Source organism: Impatiens glandulifera, chromosome 5 (genome assembly GCF_907164915.1).
Source record: "Impatiens glandulifera chromosome 5, dImpGla2.1, whole genome shotgun sequence".
Taxonomy (NCBI): domain Eukaryota; kingdom Viridiplantae; phylum Streptophyta; class Magnoliopsida; order Ericales; family Balsaminaceae; genus Impatiens; species Impatiens glandulifera.
In genome coordinates this window covers 41,338,873-41,358,468 of record NC_061866.1, presented here as the reverse complement: position 1 = coordinate 41,358,468, position 19,596 = coordinate 41,338,873, and the positions used below count along the sequence as shown (strand labels likewise).

At 33.1% G+C, this 19,596-nt stretch overlaps 3 protein-coding genes across 6 annotated transcripts; 2 read left to right on the top strand and 1 right to left on the bottom strand.

Annotated features, from left to right (window-relative positions):
- The first annotated feature begins 6,570 nt into the window (after window positions 1-6,570).
- Window positions 6,571-13,653, top strand: LOC124940768 (pre-mRNA-processing factor 19 homolog 1-like). 3 transcript variants are annotated; one of them, XR_007099511.1, is made up of 19 exons: window positions 6,571-6,732; window positions 6,850-6,935; window positions 7,118-7,189; window positions 7,271-7,333; window positions 7,421-7,507; window positions 7,814-7,961; window positions 8,047-8,168; window positions 8,316-8,432; window positions 8,874-8,969; window positions 9,063-9,122; window positions 10,126-10,200; window positions 11,525-11,629; window positions 11,748-11,861; window positions 12,341-12,418; window positions 12,498-12,594; window positions 12,701-12,752; window positions 12,985-13,055; window positions 13,166-13,339; window positions 13,537-13,653. XR_007099511.1 is itself a non-coding variant. In XM_047481305.1 (18 exons), the coding sequence occupies exons 1-18, from the start codon at window positions 6,720-6,722 to the stop codon at window positions 13,285-13,287; spliced, it is 1,578 nt and encodes a 525-aa protein (XP_047337261.1). In that variant the 5' UTR covers window positions 6,571-6,719; the 3' UTR covers window positions 13,288-13,653. The 3 variants fall into 3 exon arrangements, 1 of the variants encoding a protein (XP_047337261.1); XR_007099512.1 differs by having other exon boundaries at window positions 13,166-13,343; XM_047481305.1 differs by having other exon boundaries at window positions 13,166-13,653.
- A 2,582-nt stretch (window positions 13,654-16,235) lies between these two features.
- On the top strand, window positions 16,236-17,737 carry LOC124940769 (plasmodesmata-located protein 2-like). The gene is made up of 3 exons (XM_047481308.1): window positions 16,236-17,072; window positions 17,335-17,451; window positions 17,528-17,737. The coding sequence occupies exons 1-3, from the start codon at window positions 16,301-16,303 to the stop codon at window positions 17,533-17,535; spliced, it is 897 nt and encodes a 298-aa protein (XP_047337264.1). The 5' UTR covers window positions 16,236-16,300; the 3' UTR covers window positions 17,536-17,737.
- An 88-nt stretch (window positions 17,738-17,825) lies between these two features.
- On the bottom strand, window positions 17,826-19,073 carry LOC124940770 (28 kDa ribonucleoprotein, chloroplastic-like). 2 transcript variants are annotated; one of them, XM_047481310.1, is made up of 4 exons: window positions 18,611-19,073; window positions 18,440-18,541; window positions 18,079-18,351; window positions 17,826-17,991 (listed from the first exon to the last, which is right to left on the bottom strand). In XM_047481310.1, the coding sequence occupies exons 1-4, from the start codon at window positions 18,959-18,961 to the stop codon at window positions 17,929-17,931; spliced, it is 789 nt and encodes a 262-aa protein (XP_047337266.1). In that variant the 5' UTR covers window positions 18,962-19,073; the 3' UTR covers window positions 17,826-17,928. The 2 variants fall into 2 exon arrangements, with proteins under 2 accessions (XP_047337266.1, XP_047337265.1); XM_047481309.1 differs by having other exon boundaries at window positions 18,079-18,354; window positions 18,611-19,070.
- Between the last annotated feature and the right edge of the window lie 523 nt (window positions 19,074-19,596).

Below are 19,596 nucleotides of genomic sequence, written 5' to 3'. Positions count from 1 at the left end.
TTACGTAATCAATTGAGATAATTCCAGTAGAGAGTAATTGTCTAATGGTATTATGTCTACGACGTATATGTCTAGACTTACCATTATACATATGACTCTTAGCTCGTCCAATCGCAGATTGACTATCACAATGAATAGAAATTGCTGGTACGGGCTTAGACCATATTGGAATATCTACTAAGAATAGACGTAGCCATTCAGCTTCTTCACCACATTTGTCAAGAGCTATAAATTCAGATTCCATCGTGGATCTTGCAATAACAGTTTGTTTAGAAGATTTCCAAGATATAGCTGCACCTCCAAGTGTAAATACATATCCACTTGTTGACTTAGAGTCTTTCATATCTGAAATCCAATTAGCATCAGTGTACCCTTCGATAACAGCAGGATGTCTCGTGTAGTGCAGACCATAATCACGAGTATTTCTTAAATACCTAAGTAATCGTACAATGGCTTTCCAATGATTATTACCCGGATTACTCGTGTATCTACTTAGTTTGCTTACTACATAGGCTATATCTGGTCTTGTACAACTCATTAAGTACATTAGACTCCCAATTATTCGAGAATATTCTAATTGAGATACACTCTCTCCGCGATTTTTAGATAGATGTTGACTCGTATCTATCGGAGTCTTAGCCAATGCAGAATCATCATTGTTAAATTTTTCGAGGATTTTATCTACATAATGTGACTGACTTAGAACTATCCCTTCCGATGTTCTAATCACTTTGATTCCAAGAATCACATCAGCCAATCCCATATCTTTCATGTCAAATTTTGAATTTAACATATCTTTAGTGGATTTAACCATTTTATCATCACTTCCAATGATAAGTATGTCATCTACATAAAGACATAAAATGACGTAACCATTTTTTGTGTCTTTAATATAAATACATTTATCACATTCATTGATCTTAAATCCACTTGAGATCATAGCATGATCAAATTTCTCATGCCATTGTTTTGGAGCTTGTTTTAAGCCATACAATGACTTAACTAATTTACAAACTTTATTTTCTTGCCCTTGAGAAGAAAACCCTTGAGGTTGATCTATGTAAATTTCTTCTTCCAAGTCTCCATTTAAGAAAGCTGTTTTTACGTCCATTTGATGAACTTCTAGATTGCGCAAAGAAGCAATCGCAAGAATCAATCGAATAGAAGTTATTCTCGTAACTGGAGAATATGTATCAAAATAATCAAGACCTTCTCGTTGGCGATATCCTTTTACCACCAGTCTTGCCTTATATTTATCAATTGATCCATCAGCTTTCATTTTCCTTTTGAAAATCCATCGGCAACCTAGTGGTTTATTTCCCGGAGGAAGATCCACTAGTTCCCATGTATGGTTTTGCAAGATAGATTATATCTCACTATTAATTGCCTCTTTCCATTGAGGCCCTTCAGACGAGTTAATTGCCTCATTATACGTTTGAGGTTCACTTTCCATCATGAAAGTAATAAAATCTGGACCAAATGATTTTTCGGTTCTAGCTCGTTTACTTCGTCTAAGTTCAACCTCAACTTCATTCTCCTTTTCTTGTTCATCTAGTTCAAGAAATCTTTTTGGAGAACGTTGTTCTTCATTAGACTTATATGGAGTACATGTTCAAAGAACGATGCATTTCTCGATTCCATTATCGTATTCTTATGAATATCCGGAATGTCCGATTTAAATACAAGAAAACGATAAGCACTACTGTTATGTGCATATCCAATAAATATACAATCAACAGTTTTTGGTCCAACTTTCACCTTTTTAGGTAATGGTACGGCTACCTTAGCTAGACACCCCCACATTCGTAAGTATTCATATGATGGTTTTCTTTCATGCCATAATTCATATGGACTCTTATCTAGCTTCTTTCGTGGAACCTTATTTAAAAGGTAATTAGCTGTCAAAATAGCTTCTCCCCACATGTTATGTGGTAGACCAGAACTTAATAGAAGTGAATTCATCATTTCTTTTAATGTTCTATTTTTTCTCTCAGCCGTACCATTTTGCTGAGGAGAATAAGGTGCTGTCGTCTCATGGATTATACCATGTTGAGCACATAGCTCGGCAAAAGGTGATTCATATTCACCTCCTCTATCACTTCTTAACACCTTGATCTTTTTACCAAGTTGGTTTTCAACCTCATTTTTATAAAGAGTGAATTTTTCTATGGCTTCATCTTTACTTTTAAGAATATACACATAACAATATTTTGTGTTATCATCAATAAAAGTAATGAAATATTTTCCTCCACCACGTGTTGGTGTTCCTTTTAAATCACACACATCTGTATGAATTAAATCAAGCGGTCTATTACTTCTTTCAACGTTTCGAAAGGATGATCTCGTCAATTTCGCTTCAACACAAATTTCACACTTGTGTTTCTTATTAATTTCGAATGTAGGTATACTATTCAATTTTATTAATCGATGCATCGAATCATAATTAATATGACCTAGTCTACCATGCCATAAAATGGAGGACTCCAACAAATAAATAGAAGACTTATTCTTTTCATTCATTTTTGGCTTAACTGCCATTACATTTAGCTTAAAAAGCCCATCAGTAGCATAACCTCTACCTACAAACATTCCACCTTTGGATAAAATAATTTTATCCGACTCAATCACAATTCTAAAACCATGCTTACTTAGAAGAGATCCGGATATCAAATTTTTCCGAATCTCCGGAACATACAACACATTAGTCAATGTTAAATCTTTCCCTGAAGACAACCTTAACACCACTTTTCCTTCACCTTGTATGTCAGAAGTGGCAGAATTCCCCATGAACAGCTTTTCACCATTCTTCACTTCTTCGAGACTTGAAAATACATCTTTGTTGGAGCAAACATGTCTTGTAGCTCCTGTGTCAACCCACCACTCTCGTGGATTAGACCCCACCAAGTTAACCTCAGATATCATCGCACATAGATCCATGTCCGATAATCCTTGAGTCAAGTTAGCCTCTCGAACTCTTCTCGGCTTCTTGCACTCGGAAGATCTATGGCCCATGCCATTGCAATTGAAACACTTGCTAGTGAACTTCTTAGAGATTCCTCCTTTAGGATTAAGGCTCCGGTTTTTGACAAAAGAATTGTGTTTCTTCTTGTCTTTACTATGCTCAACCACATTTGCTTTAGCCAGATGTTGACTAAAGTATTTCTTTGAGGCGCTTTTATTTTCCTCTTCAATGCGTAGACGAATCACCAATTCTTCTACGTTCATCTCCTTTCGCTTATGCTTAAGGTAGTTCTTGAAATCGTTCCAAGACGGTGGCAACTTCTCAATAATAGCAGCCACTTGGAAGGTTTCTCCCAAAATCATGCCCTCAGCATGAATTTCGTGCAAAATAACTTGAATCTCTTGAACTTGTTTAATGACCGGTCTTGAATCTACCATTTTGTAGTCCAAAAATCGACCGACCATAAACTTTTTTGCACCCGCATCTTCTGTTTTGTACTTACGTTCAAGAGATTGCCATAGTTCTTTGGCCGTATTCTTTTCACTGTACACATTGTACAATGAATCTGATAAGCCATTCAACACGTAATTTTTATATAAGAAATCTGAATGGTGCCAAGCATCAATGGCCGAAGCCGCTTGCACATCAACTTTCGGATGCACGTTTGCATCCGACGATGAAGCCACGTTTGGCTCATCGATTTTGGGAGTGGGAGGATCCTCCGTGAGGAATCGCGCAAGACTTAAGGTCGTAAGGTAGAAGAACATCTTTTGTTGCCATCTCTTAAAGTTTGATCCATCAAACTTTTCTGGCTTATCCAGATGGTTAGCTGGAACTGGCATCCTCATGTTAGAAGCAGGTGTTTCGGTAGTCATTTCTAAATCACAAAACCAGAAACGTGTAAGAATCTGAGATAAGTAATATTTGCTAACTGTTTTAAGATTGTTGGTAATATTATCTCGTAAAAAATTACACGTAAATAATATATGAATACAATAAAAGGATAATACAACAGATACAATAGATTATGTAAAAATGTCTTCTCGTTTGCTCCGAGGCCTGTGAAACACAGTTCCCTTAAAACAGTTTCACCGTCTCCCGTTTGTGCTGGAGAGTTTCGTCGGCGGCTGCTTCCCAGGGTACAACGGAACCTGCAATGATTTAGCACAGAAAAACCACTACAACAGCGAACTAGACAAAAGTACCTAAATCACAATCACCGGGTTTCGCACAGAAATGATCGAGTCAAGAAACTCGAAGAACGCTCACAAGAACACTCACAAGAAAACTCACAAGAACAAGGAAAGACTTTATAATTCTAGAGAGAGAAGTGATAAGATAATGTATAGAGAAGAATACAATGTGAAGGGATATTTATAGTTGAAAATTAAACTCATAATCAATTATTTAATCCAACGGTCACTAATCCATCATCCATTCATCCAAGGGTTATCGTTGCTTGCCTTTTCATTATCTTTGCAAGTTACATCCTACAATAAATATTTTGTAGTTACAATGGCAATTAACATCATTTGTTAATTGCCTCATTCAAGACATTTATGTTAATTGTAACAATTAACAAATTTAATTCACAATGAATTTGATGTGAATTTCATTTGGATGAAATTTCACCTTAATTCACATTTGAATTTCATGTGAATTTCATTTGGATTAATTTCACTTTAATTCACATTTGAATTTCATGTGAATTTCATTTGGATTAATTTCACTTTAATTCACATTTGAATTTCATGTGAATTTCATTTGGATTAATTTCACTTTAATTCACATTTGAATTTCATGTGAATTTCATTTGGATTAATTTCACACTTAATTCACATTTGAATTTGGTGTGAATTTCATTAGCCCAAATATCATTTCCATTTAATTAATGGAATTAGTTTAATTCCAACACTTTCGAGATGATCGTCGGAGTGGAAACAATTCTCAACAACCCACTGGTCGGTTGTTGTTGGAGGAGAATGAAAAGCTTCGGGCGGAAATCAGAGAAATGGCGTCGACAATGGAGGAAATTAAAAGGAAAGATGTGGAAAGGGATGCGCAATGGAGGAATATAAACAACAAATAGCATTCCTAATGAGCATGTTTCAACCTCCTAGCTAGTTAGTACATTGCAGTTGTTTTTTTGAACATTTGTAAAAGTTTTTGGTTTGGCTGATAACAGGGTTTGGTTTAGAATTTTGAAATTATAATGATATTTTTGTTTATAAATGGTATTGTATATGTTTTATTTGGCTGATAACAAGTTTTGGTTAACTAAAAAACGAACGGTATATTTGAGCCATTTTAAGGGACAATACCGAGAGATAATGGATAATCTCTCGTTTTTCTCTTAGAATACCAAAAAATTTTCAAATAACTTTCGGGTTTTTTTTCTCGATGGGAAACCGAAAGTTATTTGAAAAATACTCGGTTTTTCCTTATAAGAAAAACCGAGAGATAATAGATAATCTCTCGTTTTTTCTTGCGAGGGAAAAATCGAGAAATTTTCAAATAACTTTCGGTTTTTGCCTCGTAAGAAAAAATGAAAGATTATTTATTATCTCTCGGGTTTTCTTGCGAGGAAAAACTAAGAGTTTTTCAAATAACTTTCGTTTTTTTCCCTCGCAAGAAAAACTGAGAAATTATCTATTGTCTCTCGGTTTTTATTACAAGGGAATAGTCGAGAGTTTTTTAAATAACTTTCAGGTTTTCTCTTTGGTGTATAAATTGAGAGATTCACGAAATCTCTCGGTAAATACCCAATTAGATTTACCGAAAGTGGTAATACCGACAAATGCCGATAGTTATCCAAACTTTCGATATTATGACTATATCGACAACTATTGGACCATTACCGATATATTATACTCCCTGTAATGACCTTTTTTCACTAGTGTAAATAAACTCTTATTTTAAGGAAGAAAAGTGATGTGAATAATATTTTTTTGAAAATGTGAAAACACTTGGTTTAGATGAGTTCAATGATTATATAATAAGGATTATGATGGTCACTCTTTACCATAAACTAGAACATCTTGTCTTTAGTTTTGGGATATGGGGAGACCGTTATACTATACTCTAAATAAATACATGATTTTTTTTTATAAAATTTATAAATGTATTTTTTAATATTATATATATTGAAATTTTATATTATTATAAAGATAAACTTAATTTTTTTTATAAAATATAAAAAATAAATAAATCCATTGATAATGTTATATATTTAATTATATTTATTAGTGTTCGAGACGGAATAGAGAGGAATACACAAATATCATCACCCTCCATTCCCGATCAACTAACGGTCAAACCAGGTCAATCGACCCATAATAATGTGACAATTCATATCGAAAATTGCGTGGTCTTAGATATGATTGTTAAATTTTTGTTGCATGTTATATAATTTTACTTGAATAAACAAAACTATATGTTATACATGATATAAATTAAGAAAATAAACCATATATACACTATAGTTAAAATAATAATAATAATAAGATACATCATTTTTTTTTATCTAGAAAAAAGGTCAAATTTGGTTGGGTTATGGGGAAACCTCCTCAACCCGACTTGTATAGAAGCGATCGGATCCGGTCCATTTTTGAATCAGCGGTCGGGGATTGGAAGGGAGGGATTTCTCAACTCTGGTTTCGCCCCTAAACCCTTTCTCTCTTCACTCTTTCACTCTCTCTCTCTTCTCCATCTCCGTCAACGGCGACCCTCCGGAGAACTCAACCAACTTCTCGGCTCCATGAATTGCTCAAGTATTTCTCTTCTCTCTCTCTCTCTCACTTTCCTTATTACAATCATTCTGTATTCATCTGTATCATTCTTTGGTTCATGCTTAATGTCCGTATTATTTACTCTTTCTTTCCGCACAGTTACCGGTGAAGTGCCGGAGGTGCCGGTTGTTTCTAAGATATCTGGTCTGCTCTACGAGAAACGACTCATTGAAAGACATATTATTGTAAGTTTGATTCGTCTTTTTACTCTAGGGTTTATTTATTAGAGTTGCATATTCAAATCCACTTTCAGTACACTACTTTGGAGCAGCAGAATAGTGAATGAAAAAATAAATCGTCCATTTGCTTGAAACCGAATCTCTTTACTTGTTCATGACTGTTATTAGCTCCCTTTCTTATTTGCTAGGATTATGGAAAATGCCCTATTACTGGGGAGCCTCTATCTATGGATGACATAGTTCCTCTTAAAACTGGCAAGGTAGGCTATACTGTTTGTTATTGGCTCCCATATTGCAGTTTATAGCTCGTGGAAGCTTATTGTAGTATGAATTGTATGCAGATTGTGAAGCCAAGACCTATGCAGGCTGCCAGTATACCTGGAATGCTTGGAATGTTCCAGACAGTATGTCTTTGTCTTAATTCTTTATTGATGCAATGCAAGTGCATGTTTTGTATGTTAATTCTCACATATTTTGCACTTTTTTCTCAGGAATGGGATAGCTTAATGCTCTCCAATTTTGCATTGGAACAACAGCTTCATACAGCTAGGCAAGAACTAAGTCATGCTTTATACCAGGTACTTGATCTTTATTGGTTTGTCATCTTCCCTCTCTATGTTGTCATTGGACGCTTATTTTGGGCACCTTGTATTTTAACTTCTTATTTTCTCTACCGTATGTGCTAACATTTAGTATAATGATTGCTATGTCAGTTTTCCTTTGTAATTTTGTGTTGTCGTGTTATCATCATGCATTAGACTGCATCATGGTTCTAATAGTTAATGGTCAAAATTCTTTATAGTCTCCTGCATTGAGAAGTTTGATGTTATGATTTTTTTTAATGAAGTAGCTACATTACCTTATTACGCATCTATTATTGGCAGCATGATGCTGCTTGCAGAGTTATTGCTAGGCTTAAGAAAGAGAGAGATGAAGCAAGAGAGTTTTTGGTCCAGGCAGATAGGACAATGCCGATGCCAGCATCAGCTGAAGCTACTGTTAATGCTCCTGGTTTAACCAATGGGAAACGAGGTAAACATTCATCTACTGCTGGGTTATATTCATGTATATGTTTATGTGCTTGACGCCTTAATCATTATATGTGTTGTCATTTTAGCTCCAGGAGATGAGGATCTGGGACCTGCAGGAAAGAAAATACGCGCTGGAATTTCAACTTCTATTATAGGAGAGCTTACTGATTGCAATTCAGCACTCTCTCAGCAGCGCAAAAAGCGACAGGTGATTTTTTTTTTCACCATGATATCTTCTTTTATGCCATCTGTGTTTTTGACCTGTTGTCTTTTTAATGTTCCTTTGACTATGATACTCATGATATTGAATGAGAGTAAATATTTCTTGCATTTTCCATTTCTGTCTTGCCTTCAGATTTCACCGACGTTGGCTACTGCTGATTCTATAGAGAGATACACACAGCTCAATAGTCATCCTCTTCACAAGACCAGCAAACCTGGCATTTTAGCTCTTGATATTCTTTCCTCAAAGGTAAGCCAATAGTATAAGATGTGTTCAGATCTCTTGGTTCTTTTTATTCTATCAAATTATATGTCACTTGAATTATTTTATTATGCTAATATTCTTAAAATATGAGCTTGTATAACATCCATAGATCTGTAATTGTTCGTTTTTTTTCCATTAGGTTCTGTTGCCACATTATAATAATGAAATTTGCTCACCCATCACTTAATTTCCTCCATGCAAATGTTCATGGAAGTTGTATAGACCTAGCACGTTTTACTTTCCAAATCATGCATGTAGAATGTAGATGGAGTTAGACTTTAGTTCACATTTTTTTCTTTTAAAAATTTGCATCAATTTTGGATACTCTTGATTAATTAATATATTTGTGATAAAGATGGTTCCAGATTCCTGGATGCTGCTATCTAGAGTTGCTTATTTATTTATTTATTTATTTATTTTGTGCAGGATATTATTGCAACAGCTGGTATTGATGCAAATGCAGTAATCTTTGATAGACCTTCAGGGACTGTCTTATCAACACTTAGCGGTCACTCAAAGAAGGTATTTTTATTGTTTTCTTGCTGATATGGTTTTAGTATACGAGTTATTCCACTTGATCCCATTTTCTCAGTTATGCATTTACTACTTTTGCAGGTTACAAGTGTTAAATTTGTGTCTCGGGCTGATTTAGTTGTTACTGGCTCAGCAGATAAGGTTAGCTAGCTGTAAGAGCTGAAAATTTGACTTGTGGTTTGAAAATATTATGATTATTATTCCTTATCTCACCAGAATAAATAACTAGAACATTATTATTATGTTATCAATGCTTGTTCTGCCTGAGGTAAATCAGATGAATGTAGTTAGTCTGGTATACGTATGAGTTGTTTGCTGAAATACAGTAACTGATGTTATCATATCTTGAAGTAGATGCGGGTATGTCTATGCTTGTTGGGAATGGGTAATCCTTCCCTCCTGTTTTATGAAACATGTTTGGGATTCACGTGTTTAAGGTGAAGCCTGTATAAAAGCTACATTAGAAAATATTCTACATTAGTAATTTTTTCTCTATATATTTTGGAACATAAAGAATCATGTTTGAATCACTTAAAGTGTGATAAATGCTGTAAAATATCAGAAAATTTTAGACAGTTGATTTTCGATATTAAGCGACTTATTGGAGGGTATTGAAATGAAAGATCAAACTTTTACCAGAAGAAAGGTGGATTACTGAATGCATTTAAAAAAAGTGCATCAGTACCTATTGCAGAATTGGAATGTCAAAGGTCAAACCTCAAAGAAGAAGATAACTGATTGGTTGACATGTCTAACAAAAGTCAATAGGACCTAAGAAAAGATGAACGATGAATACACCTGAATCATGAATATTATCTGCAAAGATTGAAGTACAGTGTTCACTTTGATTACCTACTATCTTGTTCTGCATACCGATGATCAAAGCAATGATTAAGATTGAGGAAACTTTTGTTTGGGGGTATAAAAGAAAGTGTGCTTATGTTCTGCATCATGAAAATATATTTTAGATTCCTTTATTTATTGGTAGTTGAATTTTGTTCCTTAGAATTGTGCTTGACATATGACCCATCGATTAATATTTGTATTTCCTTGTATGCAATTAGGTTTAACATTAATTTGAATAAGTTTATTGGTTTGCTTGCCTTTAGTCTTTACTGTTTACTGTTAAATGGTGACCTCACAGACTGTTCGTGTGTGGAAAGAATCTGAACAAGGGAACTATGATTGCAGGCATGTCTTGAAGGATCATACTGCAGAGGTAATTTTGTTTGTTAGACTACCAGAAATATATTGGCTTGACGACAAGATTAGCTTCAATACGTTTTCTTATAATTTTCTATTAATCATCCTTTTATGTGCTCTACTAGTTCTCAAGAACTACCAAAGACCAAATATCAATTGTCATGATTGCAATGTTCTGGACATATAGAAATCTCAAGCACTTTGACTTCAGTATGAGTTTTAAATCAGCAAAGTGAGCTAATATCACCTTGGCAAACATTGCCTGTATTTGGGTATATAAAGTGAAAGACCATCATTCATTTATTTTTTTTTAAAAACGGTCAACTTTCAATAGAACAAAAAGGAACGCAAGGAGAGTTGGAACAAAAAGATGGTGGATGAGGGGAAAGAACAAAACAAGGAAGCGAGAACACAAAAAGCTAGATGGCAATAAGATAAAAAAAATCTCATTCCATACGAAACCTTCTTTCTCGAACTGAAGGAAAACATGAAGAATAAAGCTTTGATTCTTTCAATGCCATAATTTTTCCCTTGAACATTTCCTTTCTTTCCAAATCGTCCACCACATGATGAGAGGGATAGACTTCTAGTCATTAGCGGAAAATGGTAAATGCAGTTGACAAACATGTGTTTGATGAAGAATAACCCTTTATTTCATCATCATTTCAAATCATCAACTAAAATACCCTTACTTTTATCTTCATAACATTTTCAAATATTAAATACAAAAGATATTTTTGAGTCATTTAGCCCAAATAACCTCAAATACTCCACTTCAAACTAGTTTCTTTCAAAAAGTCGAATATTTCAAAAGAACCCTACATCAAACAAGCTCATGTTGTTTTCTGTTATCTTCTAAGCTTAACTTTAGGTTACCAACTTTTTTTTTGTTTATATGTTGTGTATTAGAGGTGCTAATTACAAGGAATTTCTGTTGTAATGAAGTTATAATTGTCCTCACACATTGGCATTAACTCTATTGGGAAGCATGGGTGATTATATTTGCTGCGAGCCTTGTAAAAAGCCTTTTTAGGAGGTCTCAAGTTTGATTCCCAATGAAAGCACCTTGATTGAAGTGGTGGGGTTGAGATGCTCTACTAGCCTCCTCTAGGAAAAGAAAGTCCCTGGTCTTAAAAATGAAGTTTTATTTTAAGGAAACCGTAGGACAAATATTTTCATCTTTCTTTTAGTGATCTTAGGAAATTCATACATTTCTGTAATGGGTTTACAAACATTTTGTGATAATTTGCATGTATTTGGATGGGAGTTTGTTGTGTCGTTAGTTCACCAGCTATTGCTACCTATTATTATTTGTTATGACGTCTGTTTAATTCTGTCAGGTTCAAGCAGTCACTGTTCATGCCACGAACAGCTACTTTGTGACGGCCTCTCTTGATAATACATGGTGCTTCTATGACCTTTCTTCTGGTTTATGCCTTACTCAGGTATCCCTTCTTTCCCTTTGCTTCTTTGTGTATGCATATTTGTTTGTTTATTCATGGAATTGAGACGATTATATATACATAGATATATTATTATTATTTTCTGTATAACTACCTGTAGGTTGAAAGTCCTGGATCCGGAGGTTACACAGCTGCATCTTTTCACCCTGATGGTCTTATCCTTGGAACTGGCACCTCAGATGCAAGTGTTAAAATTTGGGATGTAAAATCACAGGTATAAATCTGAACCTTTGATTGAAGTTCTTGAGTAGTACTTGCATATTGAGCCTATTTGGAAACTAGTATTTTGTCAATCTTTGTCACAATAAGGACCTTATTGAGAAATCGTCAAATCTAAAATTCTAAGTGTTCTTTCGCTTGGTATAAGATATTTTTCTATATTATGATCATATTATTTTTTGGCTCATGATCCAGATTATAATGTGATTTTTGTTGCTTCATTTGATATACAAATTATTTTCTATATGATGTTCTTAATTTTAGTGTAATGTTTTGCTTCATTTTTTATTGACTATATCTTTTCTCGAACATGATCAAATTAATTTTTGGATCATGTTCTAATTATTTCTAAAATTACTGCAATTGTTGGCAAACATAGCAAATGATTTTGGACCGGCATTATTTTTTTTAAGAAAAAAACAGCCCCATCTTTTATTCTGCTTATCTAGTTCCCCCTTCGGGGAGAGTTTGCAGACGGTTGCTGCCACTTTTGATGGCCATGTTGGAGCGGTTACTGCTATATCTTTCTCGGAGAATGGTTACTTCTTAGCGGTATGCCTTTTAATCCACTCGACTGTTTAAGACTGGGTATTATAGAGATGAATTATATACTATTTGTTTATAAGCTCAGACAGCTGCCCATGATGGAGTTAAACTGTGGGACTTGCGGAAATTAAGGAACTTCCGAACATTTTCATTGTATGATGAGAACACGCCAACTCAGTCTGGTATTCTGCTCCATTCTCATTCTCATTATCAATTTCACTTTCTTTTCTTGGTTAAACTATGTAATTCTTCAATTTACAATGAGAGGTATTTTCCTTGATTTTGCAGTGGATTTTGACCACAGCGGAAGCTATCTTGCAATTGCTGGCGCAGACACAAGGTAACAAATTAAGGGCTTTTTTCATATGGTGGTTTATTTGGATTTAACCACTCTCCCATCAACAATTAGTCACTTCTTCTATCTAATACTTTATCATTTAACCAAAGTAATCCAAATAAACTAAAATCACTTATTTTATGTCAAACAAGAAGCTTGATTATTTTGAAATAACCCGATAACAGACAAGCCTTTGGCATTTAATAGTGAAAGCTTCATTCATGAACATTTTCAGGGTTTATCAAGTTGCAAATGTGAAATCCGAGTGGAATTGCATAAAAACATTCCCTGATTTGTCTGGCACAGGTGCTCACTCTTTCTTTCTTTCTTTTGTAGATTTAATTTGGTTTTCATTCTTTCTGATTATTATTTTTTACGGTGGGCATGATGGATGGTCTGGTCTGTCTTCTTTACAGGCAAGGCAACTTGTGTTAAGTTTGGGGATGACGGAAAGTACATAGCTGTTGGATCAATGGACCGAAATCTTCGCATATTTGGCCTTCCAGAAGGAGGGGAGGCTCCATCAGAAGAGAGCTAGAATTTGAATTGACTAATCCAAACTGTAAGAAGAAGTTCCTTGTAGTAAGTAAGTAAGTAGCCTGCTGCTCTCTTTCGTTTTTCGTGTGCTTATACGGGAGATAATAGAGAAGAAGAAGAGGTTATTCGAAAACATACATAAATTTGATTTTGTTTTAACAGCTTATTATTATTATTATTATTATATGAGGTGAATAGAGTAGAAGAACATACATAACATTTGTCTTTTTTTCTCTTGGTTTTTCTGTAGGAGGTTATAATGGAACAACACACTATTTTTTGTTTATCAAATTCTATGATTTGTATGTTGACTAGAAAACTTTTGTTTCTTTATTGTCTTTATACTGCATTACTGCTAATATTTGTTGATTATTATTATTATTGTATTTTTATTTTGTCAAATGTTCAAACTATTTTTTTTAAATTAGTTAACACTTTGATTTATATGTTACACCCATTTAATTTAAGCTTGTTTTATTTTAGTGACTTATTTAACATGATTTTATCAATTTCCAAAAAAAAACACGATATTATCAAAAGACAATTTTATTTATTTAATATTTAATAATTTTAGCAAAAGATATATATTAATAATGAAGATTTTTGCTTCATTCGTCATTAACTTACATAATAGTTTTCTAACAGAGGGGATCCTGGTCAAAAGCCTAGTAGTGACGAGGATGTTTTCTTGATCATTATTTTGTGTTATCTGTAGGGATGATTTTTTTCGAATTTATTAGGTACATATAATAATCTTATGATTTTATAAAATGATATGATAAAATTCTTATAATTTTAAATTTACGATAATAAAATTTTACGAGTTTATAAAATAATTTTGATTTTATGATTTTACATAATTTTTAAATTTAAATTTATAATTTTTGATTTATTTATTCAAATAAATAAATTAATATTGAAAACATAACCTTTTATAATGTAATTTATTTATTATTATTATTATTAATAATTTTTTATCATATTTATTTTTAAATTATTAATGTATAAAATATTTAATTATAAATATATATAAATAAAAATATTTAATTATATATATAAATAATAATAATATATAATTAATATTTTTTAAAACTAATTTTTATAATTTTAAGAGTTTACAACCAAAAGAGATTTTAAGTGAACTCAGTGTTTTTATTTCTATTATTTTTGTTTTTAATTGGTTATAAAATTTTGATCATAAATATTGACTTTTAGATTAAAATTCTTATTTATTGTGTTCAAACTTTAAATTGGGTTCCACAAAGTTATTTTTTTTAATAGTTATTCAAAGTACACCAATACTTAACATATTTATAATAATTTTAAATAATTTGTTTTTGTTAAATAAAGTGAGAAAAATGAATTTTACAAAAAATAATAATAATTTTATATTTTTTAGTAATCAAATATTTTTATTTAATTTTTTATAAATTTAAATTATAAATAAAAATAAACATTAAAAATTTTAACTAATTAAAAATCTAAATAACTTATTATTATTTTTTTAAATCTAATGAAAAAATCCAAATAACCAACATTAAACCAGATCTTTAGAGTAAACAATTAATAGCAAATTATTAAATGAATGTATTGGGAATGTAATGGGAATAGTCCCATTTTATTTGAAAATCACAATCCAGCTATTTCAATTACAATATTGCCTTCGTTCTTTTATCTTAATTACAATGTTGCCATATAAAGAATAATATAGATGCACTAAAGGCCACTCCGAACATTCCCAACTCAATCTACATTTTAAATATATTTTATCTCCATTGACTATTTGACCAAAAATATAAATATTTATACATTAGTATCCAAACTTCAAATATATCCATTTGAAACTTTATTAATTATATGTAATTGCATATTTATTTGTAATTTTTTTTGAAAGAGGTCTATGTTCATATTAAAAAAATCGTTTAAGTAAAAAATAACAAAAACATGACTTAAAATGAAAAAAAAATTGGTACTCAATAAGTTATCGAACTCTTAAATTTTCGATTCCGAAACGAATCTCAGAAAACGTTATAATAATATAATTATGAACCATACGCATTAGACGACTACGATCATTTAAAATTTGAAGATTTCTCTCAAACGAGATAAACCACCATAAACTAATTAGGATGATAACCTCAGGGTCGGCCCTGAGGTAAGCCCGACAAGCCCTCGGGCTAGGGCAACCCACTCCCCAGGGCAGCCCACTTGTTAAAAATATTAAGGTATTTACTAAAATCCATTGTAATTTTAAATGTAAAATGGTGTAGCTTAGTAGTTTAATATGCAAACTTAAATTTTATATGATTATGGGCTCAAACCTCACCAAGAACATTTTTTTATCAATTTTTTAAACTTGACCTAGGTTAACAAAAAATATATTGACTTTTTTCTATTGGGGCTGGGGCAGCCCAAAACTTGGGGCCGGCTCTGGATAACATAAATATGAAAGTTTGTCATATCATTCGCATCAATCCAAAAACTCATGCATCACCCAATAAATCTCAGTAATATTCTACAAAAAAAAATTCAAATACTAGTCACCCTCAACAATACAAAAATAAGTGAGTTGCCGATTAGTCATTCGTAACACAAACGAGAATGACTAACCATAATACAATTTTCTTCATACACATATAATTCATAAGAATTTCACCGTGAATAAATTCATTATTTTATTATATTCTACATATTTAATATATATTCAAAATAAATAAATTTGAAATGAGTTAAATTTAATAGTTTAATAGAACACTGATATTCTTATTAAAACTGTCTTATGTTAAAGTGAAAATAATACTATAAAAATGAACAATAAATATGCTAAAAAAAAATTTATTTCATTAATACAAATGAGAACCAACAATATATCAAACCTTCTGTATTGAGAAAAAAAGTTGATAAAATGAGCAAAGCTCGCCAATTTCTAGACAAGAGAAAACATCACCTAAAACCCATAAAAAGAATGGTTTGATTCTCCTCTGCCGTGTGTCGTCTTCAGTTCATTTCACCAAATGGGTTTCTTTTCAAAACCCTTTACCCTCATCTCTCTTCTCCTAGCCTTCTTCACCAACCTCGAGCTCATCCCCATGTCTAAATCCGACTCTGACTACACTTCCTTGGTTTACAAAGGCTGTTCTAGCCAACCCTTATCAGACCCATCTGGGGTTTACTCTCAATCCCTCTCAACCCTTTTCGGTTCATTAGTTTCTCAGTCTTCAAAGACCAAATTCTTCCAAACCACTGCAGGTAACGCTCAATCCACCATTTCCGGTCTATTTCAGTGCAGAGGTGACCTAACCAACATGGATTGTTACAACTGTGTGAGTAAACTTCCAACCCTAACCGACAAACTATGTGGAAAGCAAGTTTCCGCTAGAATTCAGCTTTTGGGTTGCTATATGCTCTACGAAGTTTCTGGGTTTCCTCAGATTTCAGGCATGAAGATGCTTTACAAGACATGCAGTGGGAAAAACGTAGAGGGGAGTGGATTTGAGGAGAGAAGGGACACTGCACTTTCATCTCTTGAGAATGGGATTGTAAGTGTAAATGGGAATGGATTTTACATGACCAGCTATGAATCTGTGTATGTTTTAGGTCAATGTGAAGGTGATTTGGGAAGTGGGGATTGTGGGGATTGTGTTAAGAGTGCTGTACAGACTTCTCAGGTTGAATGTGGAAGTTCTATATCAGGACAGGTTTATCTTCATAAATGCTTTATTAGCTATAGCTATTATCCTAATGGGGCCCCAAAGAGATCTGATTCTTCATCTTCCTCCTCATCAGGTTTGCTTTCTTTTATTTTTTTTATCATTTCTTAAAGGAATTAGGGTTAGTGAATTAAACTATAAATTATGTTTTTCCTTTGTAAGCTTGCTACCATAGTGTATTATTAATTAGACCCACTTGTTGTCTTTCTTTTGTATTTAATGAAAGAATTCCACTTTTTTTTGTCTTAAATTTATGGTTAACTGTTTCCAAATAGGGACATTTTAGAAATGAAAGATAAAGACCTTATAATATTTGATTATGTATTTGATATTTGTAGGGTCAGGGACAGATGCAAAGAAGACTGTAGCTATTATTTTGGGTTCATTAGCTGGAGTTGGGTTATTAGTCATTTTGTTACTTGTTCTCAAGAATGCTGTGAAGAAGAAGCATGATGGTAAGTAATTGGGTAATATGCCACATTTGGTCATTCAATTCAATTTTTGATTCATATTAGCCCGTTTTTGTTGCAGATTATTGAAATATGAAGGTGGATTCGATTCTAAAGGAGGGCAATGTTCTTACTTCTTTGTGAGAGGTTAGATCCTATCAGCTCTCATTCATGAAAGTGTATTGGATTTGCTCACTTAGTAGGAAGATTATTTTTTGTTTGTTTAGAATGTGAAGAAGTTATCTAATGTGTATTTAGCAAATTCAATGAATATTCTTATGTTATAATTGACTCCCATAGAATTTCGTTGCATGGAAACTGTATTTTGAATTTTGAGGTAAGGTTAACAAATAATGTTTATACAAAGTCTTGAACATGTAACCAGAACAACCATTTGTTAACTCAACTCAAACATTCGACGAAACCAACATGTATTGATATGATTCAATCTATTAGCCCGTATCGATTACATTGCATATTATTTTAGTTTGTTACTGCCTTCTTACCTTCTGCTGGACTGACCCTAATCGCTCGCCCTTCTAGTTCCTGAACAAAATTTTAAAAAATATATCAAAATTGAAGATAGACAATAGGATAAGATGATGTAGTAGAGAAAATAGTATCAAATTTTACCACTTCGTTCATAGCCTCAAGAGCAGCATCCATCTCAGATTTGGTGGAGTAACTGACAAATCCATAACCTCGCGATCTTCCTGTTTCGCCATCGATCAAGACTCTAGCTCCAACCAGGTTTCCGTATTCTTGGAATGCTTTAGTCAATGTTTCAGATGTAACTGACCATGCTAAGTTTCCGACAAAGAGCTTGTACTCTGTTTCTGGGTATAATGGCTCTTTGGGTTTCGGTTTGTCTGAGAAGTTCACCCTCAATGTTCTTCCTCCATATTGCTGCTGTCAAGTTAGATTCTTTCATGTTTAATTAACAATGTAATGTAAAAAAGAAAGAAAATAGAAACAGTGTAAAATGGGTTATTACAGATCCATCTAGATTCTGGATTACTTCATTACAGTCTTGGATATTACTCATAGTCACGAAAGCAAATCCTCTACTTCTTCCCGTGTCTCTATTGTACAGAACCTGTAAGTTTACTTAATCAGGAAAAATCAATCATAAGCATAAAGGATGAAGCTTTGCTTTGATTGGTACCTCAATCAGTTCAGGGCTGGCGTAATTTTGAATAATTCCGGCGAGTTGAGCACTATCACAGTTGTAAGGCAAATTACCAAAGTAAAGCTTCGTGTTAACACTGCCGCCAGTTGAAGACTCTTCTTCTTCTTCATCTTGTTCTTGTTGTTGAGATGAAATTTGGTCTATTGATGTTTGTTCCAGCTCTACTGCTGCTACTATTCTTCGGCCTATCTTCCATCTCCGGGAAGCGTGTGAAGTTGAGATGGGTGGGAAAGATGCCATTTTGAGTAGGAGGGGATCGATTGCAGAGGTTTTGTTGGAACGGATATGCATGGAGGTGGAGAATGAGGAACCTGCTGCGGCGGCCATTTCACCTGAGAATCGGATTTCAGGTCGCCGGGCGGTGGGAGTGAGTGTTAAAGTTGTTGGGTTATGGATGGAACATGATGGGAAGGAGGGGCCTTAGTCTGTAAAAACTAAAAACAAAAGTGGGCATGGAAGATCGAATTGAGATGATGTGGAGAGATTTTGTCCAATGGGAGTAGAAGAGATGGATAAGATAGAGCCATTCAGGTCTCTTTCTCTCTAGAGAAGAAGATGACTGTAAATGTGTTAAATATCTTCTGATATTTAATTAGTTAAAGTGGTATTTTTTTCACCAACTTTAATAAATATAAAATTATTCACATTGATTTCTTTTATGTTTCACCTAGTTCAAACATTTAACTTAAATCTAAAGTTTAACATATGTTATTAATTTTAGGGATAAAGATATTTGAGTAATTTGTGTTTTAAGTGATCGACATTTTATTATGCGTTTAAAAAATATTTAAATATATATATGTTTTTATCTTCGGCCAAATTACACACTTTAACAATTTTTTAGAGAACGAACTGATTAATATGAGTTGGTATATCCTAGTTCTGAGAAGTTTGACAATTCTTTTGAAATTCTTGTTGGAGTCTTGTTGTATATCCTAGTTCTGAGAAGTTTGACAATTCTT